The sequence below is a fragment of the Pectinophora gossypiella genome, chromosome 2, assembly GCF_024362695.1.
Source record: "Pectinophora gossypiella chromosome 2, ilPecGoss1.1, whole genome shotgun sequence".
In the NCBI taxonomy this organism is placed as follows: Eukaryota; Metazoa; Arthropoda; class Insecta; order Lepidoptera; family Gelechiidae; genus Pectinophora; species Pectinophora gossypiella.
The window spans coordinates 7,834,551-7,851,686 of NC_065405.1; the positions used below are offsets into that span (position 1 = coordinate 7,834,551).

Consider the following 17,136-nt stretch of genomic DNA (forward strand, 5'->3'; position numbering starts at 1 on the left):
AGGTTAGGTAGGCGGACCCCCTGTGAAAAACGGAAGAATGCTTAGGAGTTGGACACAATTGGTAAAAAAATTAAGTTTAATAACTAAAACTACGGAAAACTCACGCTTTTAAAAGTATGAAACAAGAAAATATTTATCAGTTTTTTTCGAACAGTGATGTTTAGGAGAAATGCATAAAGATATTATGTATTGTTAGTATGTAATATTACACCCGTTTTTATTTCACAACGAATTTATACTTATTGGTAAAGTTTTAGTAGGTATTTAAAATTTGTAGTTCCTAAGCGCTCAGTTTCCGTATCACTACGAGACCATGTTGTTACGTAGTGATTGGTTTAAAAAATATATATTATCAGAATGGGAACTTACAGATTGGGCTGGGAATATTATTATCAACTCTCATTGATTTCGATACCTCGTCCATTGATGGTTGCGCATTGGTAGTGAACGGACGTTTGAACGCGAATGACTAAATAACATTGTTAAATCAGTGCCGCTATTGTGAAAAAAACTTTAGTATTTCTTAAGAATATTTTCATCAAACAAATGTGCATATTTGCAAATAGGTAAGATTTCGATTCAAAATTTATTAACTTTATCACATAATCAGCTGATTCCATTATCTTACATGAGTGGAAGTTTTGACAATTAAAAATGGATTAAGGTTTCAACCTGTTACCAAAAGGGCTATTTATTAATTTGGATAGGCTTTTGAATAAAAAACAGTACATATGTACTAAAATTATGAAACTATTCATCGTAATTTCCATGGGATGATTAATAGCAAAACATGAATGAGTTCCTTGGAAATTCGTGATGATGAATTTTCATAACAAACATTATTACTTTACGGAAATAAAAAGTTGAAATGCAATAATAGTCCAATAATAATTTACCTGTCATGTATGAAGTGAGGTAATAATATTATTTACACAATTAATGTCGAACATTTATTGGAATGTATCAATCAATAAACATTGAGAGTGGCCCAGTTAAATATTGATATCAGATAGGTATCAATTTTGTTTATTTAATTGGAGTATGCTTCTACAATATTCTCACACATTCTACATTACAATCGTAATTTTAACGAGAACTTTAAGAATATTTACTAATTTTAATGGTACAATAAGTTACTCGTTATATTTGGTTAAAAACGAGAGAGGGTAATTTCTATTTAGTCTTTTTAAATGTAAATAATGCGCACGAGTGGTTTTGTGCGACGCTTGAGGAAAAAAGTGAGCATTCTATTTAAAATTGATTTTATAGCATTTGCGACTGATAAGTACTAATATTTATAATACATATTTGCTAATATACATTTGAATTAAAAAGTGTAATCGCCAGCATGGTGTCCTCACTAGATATGAACTTAAGTATAATCAGCCGTTTCAACGTTTCAATCTAAGTTTTTATCTGATCCTTCGTCATCACTTGATTAGGATAGGTATATCTAAAAAAATACACGAGTTTCTCGTGTGATACAGTGACGTCGACATTCAAGTAGGTACTTTTCAATTACTTATATATTGAAATCAATAGTAGTAAAAATAAGGTTCTCAAATTATCAATACATTAGTTACTTGTCAACGACAAAAGTGACGTTTGGGCACGTTACAATTTATAATTTTGACGGAAGATTTCGACCTCACTATATCTATCTGTTACCTATGCTAAAAAATTCGTGATTTCATAATTCACAATACAAGTATAATTTTTATTAGAAAGATGCAAAGTACGTTATAGGTGACGTCATAATATGACTACCCGCGGTGTATTACACCAGTTTCCGCAAATTGTTGTCGAGTTCCGCAATATTGTACTTATTTAGTTTAGGTATTGTGATTTTGATTACAACATGAGACAGTAAAAATATCTCATCCTTTTTCAGTCAGTGGATCTTTTTAATCTTAATAGGTATAAATTTTTTTTTTAATTTTTTCATACATTTTCATTTTTATATCAAGTAATTAATTGTTTGCTCTTTTGGAACAGGAAAAAACATAAATTTATTATTTTCTTTTTTTGACGCATCTCGTGTATTTATATCTTAAAATTCCTCACAAGTACTTAATAGCGTAACATGACTTCACGACTATATCCCAATTGGGGTAATCAGAGGTACAATCATCGCGAGTTGAACCCACACCCTGATACTTAATAATTACGTATAAGCATAGCTTGAAAAATGTGAAACGTTAAGTATGGCTTCAAATGTATAAACACTCTTCTACAACGCAAAAGTGATAAAATGATAAAATATCGATAAAAGATTAGAGCCCTTGGGAATATCTTACTCATATCCGTTACAGTGCATGACCGTTCCGATAGGCCAGTAGTCTGTCTTACTGCTCAATAATATAAACACGTTATGTGGTCTTCAGGCCAAAACACTTTTAAAATCCGAACGCCATTGTCTAATTATTGTGTCTGGAAACCTCGGCTGTAACAGAACTTGTTACACTTTCTCGCTCCGATCATAGAGAAAAAGACATTATTGTACGAGCGTAGCAAACCCTATGTCTTTAAAATACCTATATAATCCGTGACAACTATGTATAAACTGGCCCCATGGTGGTAGTTGATAACATAGGGCTTGCTACGGTTTGCTCTCCTAATAATAGGGTAGATAGTTTCCAAGGGCCGAAGTTATGCAGCGAAGTCGCAGGTAACGGATAGTAGCTGAATTATACAGAGTGTGAGTGATTTCATGATTCTGAGTTGATAACAAGTGCAATTTTACGTCGAAAAAGTATGGAACGGAAAATAATCAAAAAAACACTAAAATTGCCATAATTTTTCCGACAGGAAATTCAACTTGATCAGAATCATGGTTTGGAGTATTCGTTACGATGTCACTCAATCTACCAGATCGATATGTCGCATTGAATATACCTAATCAATAGTTAATTATGTTTTCCTACTATAAAGACTTCGACTATAAATTAAACATCTTACTCGAGTATACTTATACAAACTTAAAAGACTTATTTAAACCTCATTAGGGTTTTTTATTCCACGTGGTCTACTGTGGCATGAACCTTGTACTTATCCCATTTTGTTGATAAAGTTTGTTTGTTCCTCACCTTCACTTTTTAACTTGTGAGTCTGACGTACGTTAGTTGCTTATCGCATAAATAAAAAAGATACTCGGGTTCGACTGGGTCGCCATTTTTTATCAATTCCGGTCAAAGACCGCTGGCGAAGAATTGACGCAAGATCGCTATTCTTTGAAATGTCATATTGTTTGTTACAAAACCGTTTGTAATAACAATATTTGTAATCTATAAACTTCACATATTTTACATATGATAATTTGACAAACAACTGTCGCTCACAATAATAATTAAGTATCAAAGTAGTATACAACTTTAAAATATTATCTTATTAAAAACAAGCTCATTTAAAGCTGAATTTAGATAGTAAGTTCATCTTGGGGTCGCGTAGATATTATAGTAATCATTACAACATGCTTTGACACACCCACTTGTAGAATAAAGAATTCCATTATAAAAATAACACCAGAATTATTATTTTTTATTATTTATTTATACATTTATTTATTTATACCTCTGGTAATTAAGTCCTTTTAAAAATCAAACCCCATTGTCTTTAAATCTGAGCCACAGGATACACAATAAAGTATAATCATTAAATATTATGGATCTGATGGTATTTGTTGGATTTCAACGTACATATAACGTAGTAACAGTATATATTTAGAAAAGTAGTAAAACTGTTGAGTAGTTTCAATTATAGCGGGTATTGAAGGGAAATTCACAAACCACACGCGTTGTATTGTAATTAGTAACCACAGACATCCGCCAATAATGTACCGGCCGGTTGCATTGGATAGTGTAATTAATAACACTTTCATGTACTTACAAACATATATTTTTTTATATTTTAGGTGTGTCCATGCCAAGTTAAAAATACCTTGGTAATATTATACTATGGTAATGGTATGTACTCACGTAAAAATATTATAAAATACAACAGTATATAAAACAAACCGAATTATATCAATATCGACCACAAATATATACAAAGAATTTCATCATTTTGTTTTGTTTCAGATAGAACGCGGCCAGAGATATATTCAAAAAAAAAATAATATGATTAGTTAGTTGTTGGTAGTTGTAACAATATTGGGACAAGATGACAACTGAAAAGAATATATTAGCGGCACCCAAGGTCCAGAAAAGGGTGAAGTTGGTGCCGCCTGATGGGGGATGGGGTTGGATGGTGCTGGCTGGCACGGCACTATCAAATGTGAGTAGTGGTGCCCATTCTGGCAGACACAACTTTATTTTATTTTAGTTTTTAAAAATAGTTCCGTCCCTCACTTATGACGAGTGCAAGACAGAGATAAAGCTAGTTTTAGAAGTGTCAAACTAAATTATAATTAGGTTTGTGTCTGCAGGAAGGTCCTAATGGTTTACTATATTTAAATACTTCGTAATAAATGGATCAATAGTTTTAGTTTTTAGACTTCCAAATTTTTTGTACAGGGCTCCCTTTATTGGTTTTTGAAGAAGTATCTGTGAAAACATTTCAAATACGGCACGCAGATTTCCTGGCCTATCCCACATATTTACGTAACTGTTTGATGTCTTTTGATCACCCAGGTGATCATAGTGGAATATACTGATTTAATCTCTAAGTTTTCCGTCCCGGTTAAGCTATAACGCCATGTGATCCATAGGACTTAAGTAACATGTGTAGCGGGTAGTTGACCAATACCTATTGTTGTGCATAATGATGGAAGTGGATATAACAAGTCACATCATATTTATTAAAGCAAAAAATATTGAAAACTTCTTTGATATAATTTATAGCACTTTCGTGACAAATAATGTAATTAATAAACATATTAAATACTGTTTTTAAAGGCCTAATTTTCCGTCTGGAAAGTTAAAACGAGCGTGTGTAATGAAATATTATCTTGTTTTTATTCACAAAAAGTTTCGAGGTAAAATGTGAAAAAAAAATAGGATGTTTTTTTTTATTCCATTATCTTATTTATAGATAATCCTGAAGGCCGCCTATTAGGTCGTTGTTATTAGATCTATCGGTTTATCTTTTATGATATCGCATATTAAAATGCTCTTAAATCAAGTGCTATATTTTATTATTATTTATAGTATACTTAACAATATAATATATTGTTTTTTTGTACTTACTATCAACAGGTTGATAACTTAGTCAATTTAGTTAAGTAGTAAAAACACGAAACTAAACGTGTCTATTTTTGGCCAATATTACAACAGTGACTAATTGCAAAAATACATATATTTTGGTAAGTATTTTTACCGAAACCAAGTTAAGTAAAAATTTCAACTGAAATCGGAATGTATGAACATAAGTAATAAAGGTTAATAATAAGGGTACCTAATTATACCCAATTAAGGCGTAAACAAGTAGTTAGGCCTAAAAGTTAAGCGTATCTTGATTCCGCTACTCTGTGATGTCATTGCGCTAAGGGCCGGCCCAAGTATCGTAATAATTATAAAATACTTTTTATTGCAGATATTCAACCAATCTATGCTCTCGCTCTTCAGTTTACTGTACGGAGATACATTAGAAGCTATGGGCCACAATACTCAAGGTGCGGCCCTGGTGTTGAGTACTATGTTGTTTGTCACGAATTTCGGGGGTCCCATAGCGGGGGCAATAATCAAATTGACCTCGTCACGATTTGTGGCTGTCGTTGGAGCCTGCTCCTGCACTGCGGGGATATTTTTCAGCGGATTCGCAACTAATATCTGGCATTTGGTATTAACCTACGGGCTCTTACTCGGTAAGTGTTTATAAATTGCTTTATTTACTAATTGTTACTTACATAATCTTAAAACCATATGAGATAGAGGGATGCCTTTAGCAGTGTCGATATTCCGAGAAATATACTTACTGACTGAAAATACGAGGTGAAGGTTTTGGCGGGAAGAAGAGAGGAATGGCGGTTACTCCACCGACAAGAGCGCAGCTCTTAAATAGAGAGAGAGAGAGAGAAAAAAACTTACAAAATGTGAACTCCTTGACGAGACGTAGATATTTCAAACATGAGACGCTCATCGTGCAATCATTTACATGTATCTTCCACCGTTTTCAGGATTGGGTTTGGGTTTTATACAGAACTCGTCATTTGTGGCCATAAACAGTTACTTCAAGGCGCGAAAGAGCCAGGCAGTGGGGCTAGCGAACGCGGGCACAGGTGTGGGACAGACCCTAATGCCTCATTTAGTGAGGTACCTTCTGGAAGGTTACGGGTTCCGAGGAGCATGCCTGATGCTGTCTGGACTTAGCTTACACGGGGTAAGATTTTTGTTGCGTATTTTGAAATATTAACGCTGTTGATTTTCTTTTGAACACAGGTGATTCAGATGATGTTAGTCTCTTACTAATAATATTCAAATATGAAATGTGTAAAATATTATTACAATTTTCTTGAAGGTACTTGCCCTCATAATTGTCCACTAAATACGTAGAACTTATATTTATATACTTACATTTATACTACTTAGCAATCGTGTCTATGAGTATATCATGCGTAATACAGCGTTAATTGAAGTTAGGCGTAACGTAATCTTCTAGTAATAGAATATATAATTAAGTTCATTTGGTCAGTTAGATTAGAGAACCAGGGAGGTTTACCACACATATAAAATAATATAGTAATATGCATTACATAATAATATAGATTGAGAAAGAAATGGAATATTGACTGACATACGTCAAATAAATTATTTATAGATTGCTGGAACACTATTGATTCAACCCGTGGAGTGGCATATGAAGAAAGTAGAAGAAGAAGTACCTGTAGATGAAACATTACACTTATTAGAAAATAAACATAAAGACATAGTTATAAGAAAAAACTCTTATGTCAATAGTAATGGCACATATAAGGGTACCAGACGAGCCACAGAACCTAATGTTATAGAGAAAAATGGTAAAGAATGGGCTGATAAGAAATCTCTTAGTCTCTCTAAACTCTCTACAAAAGCCATTAAGGCAGAAAACGGAGTTAATGGTAAGTAAAAGTTCATAATTTATAAGCTGTGCTAAAAATACCAGTAGTTTAGTAAATATTAAATAGTATTCGCCTAACTTGTGGAAAACATGTTTTAAATATGATAATGGATGTGTAAATCTCACAATTATAACATTCTTCTCCGTTAATTTCACTTTTTATTATTATTTATTTCAGTATTACCCATACTAGAAACATCATTGATAACAATAATGAGCATTGCCATATTGTTATCGTTCACTGACACATTGCTCCGATTTACTTTCACAGGAAACAACAACAACGTATCAGTGGACGCTCCAAAGAAAAGTTTGTTGAAGAAAATATACGATTTATTCGATATATCTCTCTTATCCAGTCCTCGGTTTATAAACATAATTCTAGGTACCGCCATAGCCACGACGTCTATACAGAACTTCAGTATGCTTTTCCCATTCTTCTTACAGGTAACTATTATGTTTATATCCGTAGATTTTTCTAATCTACCACGTTTTAAATGCTTGTTATTACAATCTTCAGAAAATCGCTTTATTTTATAAATCTACTTGTATAATATTTTTATCTTCAATCTTTATCTTCTTACAACTTGACTTTAATCATGTTTTGAATGTGCACCTGACTTTGAAACTGTTTTATCTGAAGTGTGAATATATTTTGATTCAATATATGTAAGTGCATTGCATATTTTTCACGATTAGGATTGTTACCATTTCGAAATTTGAAAATCCATACGATAAATCACAAACTAAAATAGTGAATTCCACACGCAGCGCGTTTTACTGATGTATCCAGTGCGGAAACATTTTCTTTTCCTACAAAGTCTAGTCGAATACAGAGAAGCCGGACGGAATCTGCACCATTAAAACTGAACATATTCGAACAAATCCATGACGTAAATATTTGTTCACAGAAAGTAGCAAACATGGACAAGCAACAGACTGCAACGTGTATGTCCGCGGTGGCAGGAGCAGATATCGCCGGTCGACTTATCTTACCGATATTCCAAGATAAGTACAGGATTAAAGCGAGGTGGATGCTCATCATGACGTGTGTTTGGCTCATTGTTACCAGGCAAAGTGAGTTATACTTTTATATTTCAGCATTATAGAGGTATAGGCAAGAAATTCTCATTCGTTATTATCGTTCGACACGTTGTCGAATTTAAGTAGGTAAATAACTAAATAGTTGTATTTTATTATTTTATATTTCTTTTATATTTTTTGTCTCATTTTAAAATGTATTTGATTGTTTGTAATCCGTTTGCTTTTCTTCTGATATGCGTCTATATATTGAGGACATATATTAAAATTATTGATTAATTATGTGATTTAACCAAGATTAACTTTTTAAACATAAATGTTTATTAATCCATTGGATTATGTTTACATACAGATACAATCTTATCAAGGATGGAATTTGCTCCATGCTATCAAAGATAATACTATGATGACTTATAACGCATAGCACGTGTGCAAAAAGGAGGATGTTTTCCTTGGGCTTGTTGTAATTATCAATTTAATTTGTAGCTACTTTCTTGCAGTCTTTGTTTAATGTTGCTACATTATCTCATAGTAATTATCTGAATGCCCTACTTAATCTTGTAAAATTCATGCACATTAGATATTAGTAATTATTTTATTATGCGATATCATTTAATTATCAATCCGTTTTGTTCGTGATCTGTTCAGACTCATAGAACTATCCGGTAATTAATTATGCCTCTAAAATTTTGTACGTTTTCGTATTTTTCTTAGTTATCGTTAGTCCTTTTACATCATTTAAGATAATACTTACCCATTTTTTTTTACTTTTTCAGTTATGGCGTATCAATCAGGCTTAACGACATTGATCGTTATGTCTGCTCTATACGGATTTGGCAGGAGTATGGTCATCGTTGCCAGAAATCTTGCCATATCTGAGAATTGCAAGGTGGAACAAGTCCCTGCTGCCGTTGGTCTTGGAATGTTAACAATGGGTATCATTGTGCCTCCAGCAGGGTACTTCCTCGGATGGATCAGGGACTATACAGGGAGTTACGTAATCTGTATAACAGCCCAGAACTTCTTGCTAGTCATATTGTTAGTAACGTGGCTACCAGACATGCTACTCTTATATATTCAAGAAAGAAAAGAAAGGATGATAGAAACTCAAGAATTGCAACTATCGTAGCACGTGTTGAAAAGAGATAGCAGGAGATTATTTAAGACAGTCTGACGCTTTCTGTTGGAGAGAGAGCGAAGACTCTCTGTCAGTAAATATAGGAGTTCTAAGAAAGGCTGTGAAATCATACTTGAAAAAGTGCAAATACTTAACAGGCATTTATAAATTGTGAGGAGTGAGTCAAATATTGTAAATAATATTACGATCATGTCAATTATCTATTACATAGTGTAACTAAAGTAATTAGTGTTTATAAATAAGTTAATGTCGATACAATGCTTTACGTCTAGTCTTAATAAATTAATTATTTACGTTCTTTAGACTTTGACTTATTAACCCTGTAATAGACGTGAGATAAGATACAGAATTATATGTTAAGAATAGAGATGTATGTGGGATATAGAAATAACACAGGATATATTTTTCTCCTTTTATTTTACACACACCTTATATTAAAACCAAAATCATCTCACCCGACCGACATCGCACCAAAGACCCTCCCCCTTACTTACTTTTTAAAACTGCCTTACGTCCCATTCATTATCCTTACATACCATACTCACTGTCCTACATGTATACTCGTAAACAGAGTTGTATCCGTAATATTAGGAATAGTAAGTATTATGAACTACTTGCAGCCATTTTTGATTTTAGTTCGCAGTATAAATACGATACAAAGTACAGCAACAGGTTGACCGCAAGAACACCCCAGGTGTTCTCTGTGCTCTACACAAAAATCAAAACCTAACCATGTCTCGCCTTACCACGTAAGTGTGTGTGAGGCAGTCAAGCCGAGTGCGCTTCCCTTTACTTCTTAGCGACTTACGGCTGTTTAGACTAAGACCAGCGGGGGTGGGGTAAATCTAGGTCGTCGCCTGATCAGTGCGGGGCAGAAAGTTACGGTTCTATACACAGTATTATTCTTTGTTATATGCCGCTAAGTTAGACACTATTAAATTTGATTCAATTTCGTATTGCACGACTATATTCCTAACTGGGTTTGTCAGAAGTAGCTCCATCGCAAGATCAACTACTTACCGATCTTTCTGTTAGATCGATGTGGTAGGTGGTTCGATTTAATTTAATTACAATACAAAATGTAAAAATAATCTTGTCAACGTTTTAGTAAATATTATCTTTTATAGATGTGCAAGTATTTTTAACCGACTGCGGCGAAGTAAAAATAAGGGTTATGTGTTTGATCGCTACGTATGTATGGCCTGAACCAACTAAACCACCTGTCAGAATTTAACAAATGAAGTCTCACTAGAACTATCTTGATTGTCCGGTGGTTATAGGCTATTGACGTCACGTTAAATTCAAGCGCCCTCTAGAGGATATAAACTGAAGACGTAAAAACAGTTTTTTTAATGATATTGTGTTGGGTATCAAATAAAAGGACTTAATTTGCACTTTTTTATATATGTACGTATTACTTGCTTTTACTTGCGGGTTTTCTCGTATTTAATCGATAATTACGTTGAATTGATAGCATAACTAACAAGATAATTTATTATGTTCCGGATAGGTTTTATCTCCAAATCTTGCATAAACCACGTATCGGAAGCACGTAATCTTTATATATAAGAATCCAAAGAAATATAAATAAAATTAATTAAAAACTAAATAGAACCCGACTATGGAAAAATCACGCTAAAAATACAATTATGAAACAATGAAATAAGTACCTATATTTCTTTGAAATTTTTCCCAATAGTGATGTATAGAAGACCGTGGTGTACCACGGTATACGACCACAGCTATCTCCTAAACATCACTATTCGATAAAAAAATAAAGAAATATATCTATTTTCTTGTTTCATACTTTTTTTTTCTTTATTTACATAAATAAACGTTTCTTACAAATCACAGCTATCTGTAAGGCGTATGAAAGTGGATCAGAGTAGTCAATAGGGTTTAAGTGAGCGATCTGTTGAGAAAAAGCTCATGTTTAATGCAAGGGTCGGCACGCACAGGCGTCGCTTCCAGACGGCCTCTGCCCCGCATACGGATGTTATATTTTGTTTCGTGACTCAGTGAGGTACACATGTAAGTAGCAAACTCTAATGTTGTTATTCTTCATAAAGATTGTACACACAATTTGATTTGATTTTTGATTGTATTTTTTTATTTATACATTTATTTTCTTATAAAAACAATGTTACAAACACTGGCATACAGACATCGGTATAGTAGTATATACACATGTAGTATATACACATATAAACAAGCTCATCATTCTATATACGTTATATATATATAAATGTTTATTTCAGGTACTAGTCCCATATCATTACAAATTATACATTAAAAATCTGTATTCCATATAGGATGATGAGTCTGTTAATGCAGTTCATGGAATGCCTGTAAGCCTTCTTTCAATAACTGGTTGCTCTACATGCTACTCTAATAGGTACCTATTATTCTTGGTATCCATTTTATGTCTATAAAAGGCCAATTTTCTGATTTTAAGACACACGTTCGCATTATCCATTTAGGTACCTACGGTTTTTTTATTTTAGTACCTACCTGTATTTAAACCTTTTTATTTCCCATAAACTTTTGAATGCAAATTATTTATTTGAACTAACTAAAGCTAAGTATTATATTGTCGACTCAAAATGTGAATGTATTTGTTCAATTTGTTCTCTAAAATAAATTCATTTTCCCCTAGCGAGCATCGCGTAAATCTGAAGGGTCCTTCGTGTATTCCATGAAGACTAACGGATTATTCCTTCCCGCCCAAAATTGTATATTTTGCTTTCTGTCGCGGGATATATTACACCGCTCGCTATTGTTCCCGAGTTTTTCGATGTTTCAAAAAGGTTTCATGTTTTTTTTTAGAGTATGCGAGTAATTACTTTTGGTTATTGAATTTGTTGGACGCCATATTTTTTTACTTGTTCACATAACAGAATATATCATTCGCAAAGTATTTACTTACCTACCGACTATTTTCAGATCCAAGTTCTTTTAAGTTAACTCGTAACTTTAGATAAACCTACTACATAACATTTATCAAAATTATAATAGTATCTTGCATATGAAATGTTCTGCTAATTAGAATAAGTTTCACCAACATTGAAATGTAATAATTAAGTATAACAGGTTATTTTTGTACTCATCCGGCATATCCAAAAAGTTTCATACAAGTTTTGTGTGGGCGTACTGAGTTCCATATTAGTAAGTATAGAGTTTTACATAAGCTTGCATATTGAAACATCGCCAAACACACTGGTGTAAGAGATGTAATAATAACAGGTCTGTGTTATATCTAAGTATTCTTGGCAAAAGTATTGTTTTCAGGGCTGTGGGCACACATGAAATAACAGCGGTTTGTAAACAGTTGGTATATTGTTTCTTCGTCTGCGCTGCAGGCGCTTCTGCTAGGGAATAGGAAACTTATAGACAGAATCAAGTAATTGATAAATCTATATATGATATAATTGAGTTGGCTACAATATTTAAGATTAAACGAAGTATTCATTTCACATATCATTCCGTTGCTTACATGATGTAAAAACAAAATTATTGTCTTCACACAAAAGCGATGGTACAAACTTTAATATATACAATGGTTCTGAATCTGCAAACAAAATCAATTCCTTAAAGTTTCAGAAATTAATTTTCTAATCCAGATCAGTTAATCTTTCCTAGAAACATTACCTACCATGATTGATTGGTAATCAGACATCAGAATCATTTATTCAACGTAATTATTATGGACACTTTTGAATCTTCGTCATTTCGCAAGGTGTTATGGCTGAAGAGAAGAAATAACAAGACACTGCAATAGCAACAAGTCTTTTAAATCATAACAAGTTATTGAATGACTAGAGGAACACATTTAATACCAGGCATTTTTAGATATAATGTCAATCAAAAACTGTTGCATTTACATGAAAAAAGTAAATTTGTTATTTGAATTAGTGAATTCTAGTCATCTCATAAGCATCACACAGGCGGCTTACATCTATAATATACTTAGAAACAATGTAATTTTTTTGTGAGATCTAGATTTTCATAAATCTTTTGAATAGGATAATGTTCAGGCGGCGAACGTAAAACAAAACCAGCGCAGGATTGTATGTGCAACGGAATATAAATGGTTATATTAGATGCAACTGTGTTTCTACAAATTAATTACTTAACGTGTGTCGCTTGCAGCCATGTCTGCTAATAAAAGTTTGAAATTAAAAGTTATGTCCTGCGACAAACACGCTCATTCAGTTTTACGAGTATTCATCTCGTTGGTTTCATCTGTTGCTATTGATTTAGTTGTTAAACGTCACTTATTATTGTATGGTTGAATTTGCATTTATCACTTGAAGATAAAACTTAGTGTAAGCAATTGATTGACTTGGAGGTCATTGTTTTTGCTTTACGAAATAAAAAAAGAAAAAAAAGTCAACAAGAATCGTACATTTTTGATGGAAACAAACATGGCAAAATCTTAACACGTCGCGACAGATATAATCTAAAAACTTCCATTCTAGTGTCAGCGTGCTCGTGGTGTTATATGTCTCTTAAGAAAATATACGAGTGTATTGTATGAGGGCACATACGTAGCTCCGGCGCCCGTTAAAAGTATATTACAGTGTGACGTTTCACACTGAGGTACCCAACATCTTTACGTTACCAAGGAAAATAAAAGCACAGTCAAAAAAACATCAAAATCTCATTAGTTCCCATTTCATGCCGAGACGACACTACGGAAGCAGTATAACTAATGTACGGTAATAAACAGAGACGAGGAATGTCGTATTTCTTTTTATAACATCACTGTTTCATCCATTTTCTGGTTTAAAAGCAGCTAAAGGTTGTTGTCGGAGTAACAGCCGTTTTATGAAGTGTTACGGGGGAGGAGATAAATTTTAGAGAAAAGCATTGGTAAGGGATACAGTTGGTCCGTGAACGAGTGATCACTCACGTGGAGTGATTACTACTGCGGCCCTCGACTGCCCTCTGATTAAATAAATAGGCAAGTATAAAAGACGAAGAAAGGAGGAGTGTCTATAGGTACTATAAACCTCTGCTTACCCTTTAGGGTTACAGGCGTGATGCTATATTATGTTGTTATATCAAGTATAAAAGAATTCACTTTGATAAATAAACTTACTCAGATAACTTCTACGTTATTTTCGAAAATCATCTCAATTTCAAAAAAAGATCTAATACTGTCATTCAAAGTAAATACACGGCAAATGGACCAATACAAATAATTTAAGCTTATAGTATAGAATAAGAAATATTACTAAGTACATATATCTCCACTCCCCACCAGCGTCTGAGAGAGGTTTACCTGATCCCCCCTCGAACATAGTTTAGACCTGAATCGTATGGCGTCAGACGTCACACACACAGATGCGCGTGTACGATAAGGTCAATGTGTAATGTCTGTGTAAAACGAGGTTGTTTATATGAAGTCTCCGGGGTGTGCTTATAGTCCTGTAACTCCTGTAAGTAGTTAGCAAAACAACGAAATGCATTGAGATTTCCGCATTACACGTATCATTCAATTGGTCCTCTCCTCTATAAAGCAATGCAAACGTGATACAGAAGAGACGATGCCAATCTTACGCCGCATTAGTAGAGCATACATTTCCTAGCCAAGTTCCACATGGAACCAGCCAAGAATATCATGCTTATACGAGTATAAAACTGAATCATTGTAGTGTCATGTAGACGGTAACGTAAGTACTCGTAGCAGCTCAAGACATAATAAAAATATAATGGTTATTTGGATAAAAGCTAGACGTTTCGGTCAGGTAAATGGAATTCTCTTGCTCGGCGGCGCGAGCCACGCGCCGTCTGTTTAAATTTGCAGGGACGCGAGTGCCCGCACTCTTTGCGGAACTTTCCGCTAGTTTGGACGTAAAGCTACCCGTGATTCGCCTAATTCAATTTTTAGCTCGCCGCAAAAGTAGTTGCTCATCTTTCGCGCTCGTTTGCCGATTGAGGAAATAAATCTGATTTGGAATTTTAGTTCTGTACCGCGACAGTCCCGTTACATCGATAGTGACGTAAAAATATCAAATGTATTGATGTATGTGTACCTAAATAAATAAATAAAAATGTTTTTTTTATTTGTAAATTACGAATCATATTTTATTGTAGTCACAATTACTACTTTACTGATGTAAGTACGTAGTCGTTACACGAGTCACGTCAATAATAACCCTGATAATAGGGTTGATTAAATTGATAATCCACCTCACAAGCCACACGATAGAAGAAGAAGATTCTCATATGAGGAGACTCATATCCCTTATTAACGCGGTAAGAACCCGGTATTATGTGTTTTAATTATGATAATAACCATGTAAACCTCAAACAATGTAAGAAGAAGATTGTAGTCGCCGAATTGTAGACACTTAAAGACATGTCAGCGTGCTTGACATTTGAGCAAGGCTATATACTAAGAAAATTATAATTATGTATAACAAAAAACACATAACATACATAAAAAGCCTATACACGTCCCACTGTTGGGCACAGATCTCCCCTCAATCAACCGGAGGAGGTATGGAGCATACTCCACCACGCTGCTCCAATGCGGGTTGGTGGAGGTGTTTGGGCTATTAACCCGGGACCAACGGGTTAGCGTGCCTTCCGAAGCACGGAATCATATTACTATTTCAGAAAATCAGGTGATTCAAGCCTGCAATTTCTTTACCAAACAAAGGACAGTCTCACAAAGTGATTTCGACAATGTCCCCATCGAGATCATGAGCTCAACACTCTAACCACTAGACCACGGAGGCAGTACAAAAAATATTGATTGAAAAATCATGAAATAAAAATATCATGATGATACTAGGTATAACAACACCAGTACGCTTCATCTTTATCATCATAAACTTCCCCCTTCAAGTAGTTAGGTACTTAGTAGAATTTCAGTATAACTAATTAAATTGGGTAATTTAATTTTCTGTTCATACACGTGAAATCTTGAAAGAACACAGAGTGCCTACTACGATTTCTAAGAAATACTTAAATATAGAGAGGTGAATAAAAATACGTTAGCGTGTTATAACTTTTCAACCTCCGTGGTCTAGAGTCTCTCAACCTGAACGTCCCGGGGTCGATTCCCGATGGTAAGTGATGTTAAGTCACTATGGTGATTCGTAGTTTGGCATATAAGCCCAGGTAAACGACAGTGTAATCTTGTAATCGAATAACATTTATGAGAGTGACATGTCACCTTATGTCAGTCCTACGGATAACATTTTATTCGATTACTCTATCGTTTTTTTGTAATCGTTTGCAACTTTAATAGTGATTATAATTCTATACAAAACTGAAAATTTCGTCAGCGCGTTCGATGCGGTAGAATCCTTTGTGCTCTGAACTTAATAACCCTTTTTATCTTAATAGCCAATATTGTCCCTCTGTAGCAAAGACTTCCCCTTAACAAACATCCATCAATCCCTAGTAACCAGAGGAATTATAAGAAGCCTAAAAAGTAATACCATCTTAATTGTTGCTTACCAATGAGGATGTTGAGAGTGTTGAGACTTCCATGGTAACATCCCTAAATAGCGATCGCGTTACTTCCGATTATTTCCAGTTTGTTTTGATGGCATCTCGAGGGGCGCCGCCTCAAAAGAATTCCAAGCGGATTAATTACCTGAAAAGGTTTTGTAAGTCTTTTGTCTAATCGCAACATTCCCCCACAGAAACCCGCAGGATTTAATTGAAACACTCTCTTTATAGTTTTTTGTTAGTACCGTAATGCGAACATTTTGTTTGTGATAATCTTTGTTTATTGAAGATTTAATATTATTTTATTATTTATTTGTACACAATAAAACAGACACAAGGAACATACAAAGAAAACAGATAGTACAGGTAAGCTTATCTCTAAACAAAGAGATTTCTTGCAGCTGACCTACGTGACAAGAGAGTCATTCAACGTATAATATTATATAGATAGACATACA

At 33.9% G+C, this 17,136-nt stretch overlaps 1 protein-coding gene across 4 annotated transcripts; it reads left to right on the forward strand.

Moving 5' to 3' along the window:
* The first annotated feature begins 413 nt into the window (after positions 1-413).
* Positions 414-9,508, forward strand: LOC126376609 (monocarboxylate transporter 9-like). 4 transcript variants are annotated; one of them, XM_050024119.1, is made up of 9 exons: positions 416-566; positions 3,911-3,962; positions 4,077-4,272; positions 5,530-5,800; positions 6,113-6,315; positions 6,754-7,033; positions 7,304-7,479; positions 7,944-8,109; positions 8,850-9,508. In XM_050024119.1, exons 3-9 carry the CDS (start codon positions 4,159-4,161, stop codon positions 9,200-9,202), a joined length of 1,563 nt encoding a protein of 520 aa, XP_049880076.1. In that variant the 5' UTR covers positions 416-566; positions 3,911-3,962; positions 4,077-4,158; the 3' UTR covers positions 9,203-9,508. The 4 variants fall into 4 exon arrangements, with proteins under 4 accessions (XP_049880065.1, XP_049880076.1, XP_049880094.1 ...); XM_050024137.1 differs by having other exon boundaries at positions 4,081-4,272; XM_050024108.1 differs by lacking the exon at positions 3,911-3,962 and having other exon boundaries at positions 414-566.
* Positions 9,509-17,136: the final 7,628 nt, after the last annotated feature.

Excerpts from the sequence above, each read along its gene's own strand:
- LOC126376609 (XM_050024108.1), top strand. The coding sequence starts at position 4,159 with ATGACAACTGAAAAGAATATATTAGCGGCACCCAAGGTCCAGAAAAGG. Across the intron at positions 7,480-7,943 it reads TTTTCCCATTCTTCTTACAG|AAAGTAGCAAACATGGACAA; the intron begins GTAACTATTATG and ends ATTTGTTCACAG. Across the intron at positions 8,110-8,849 it reads GCTCATTGTTACCAGGCAAA|TTATGGCGTATCAATCAGGC; the intron begins GTGAGTTATACT and ends TTACTTTTTCAG.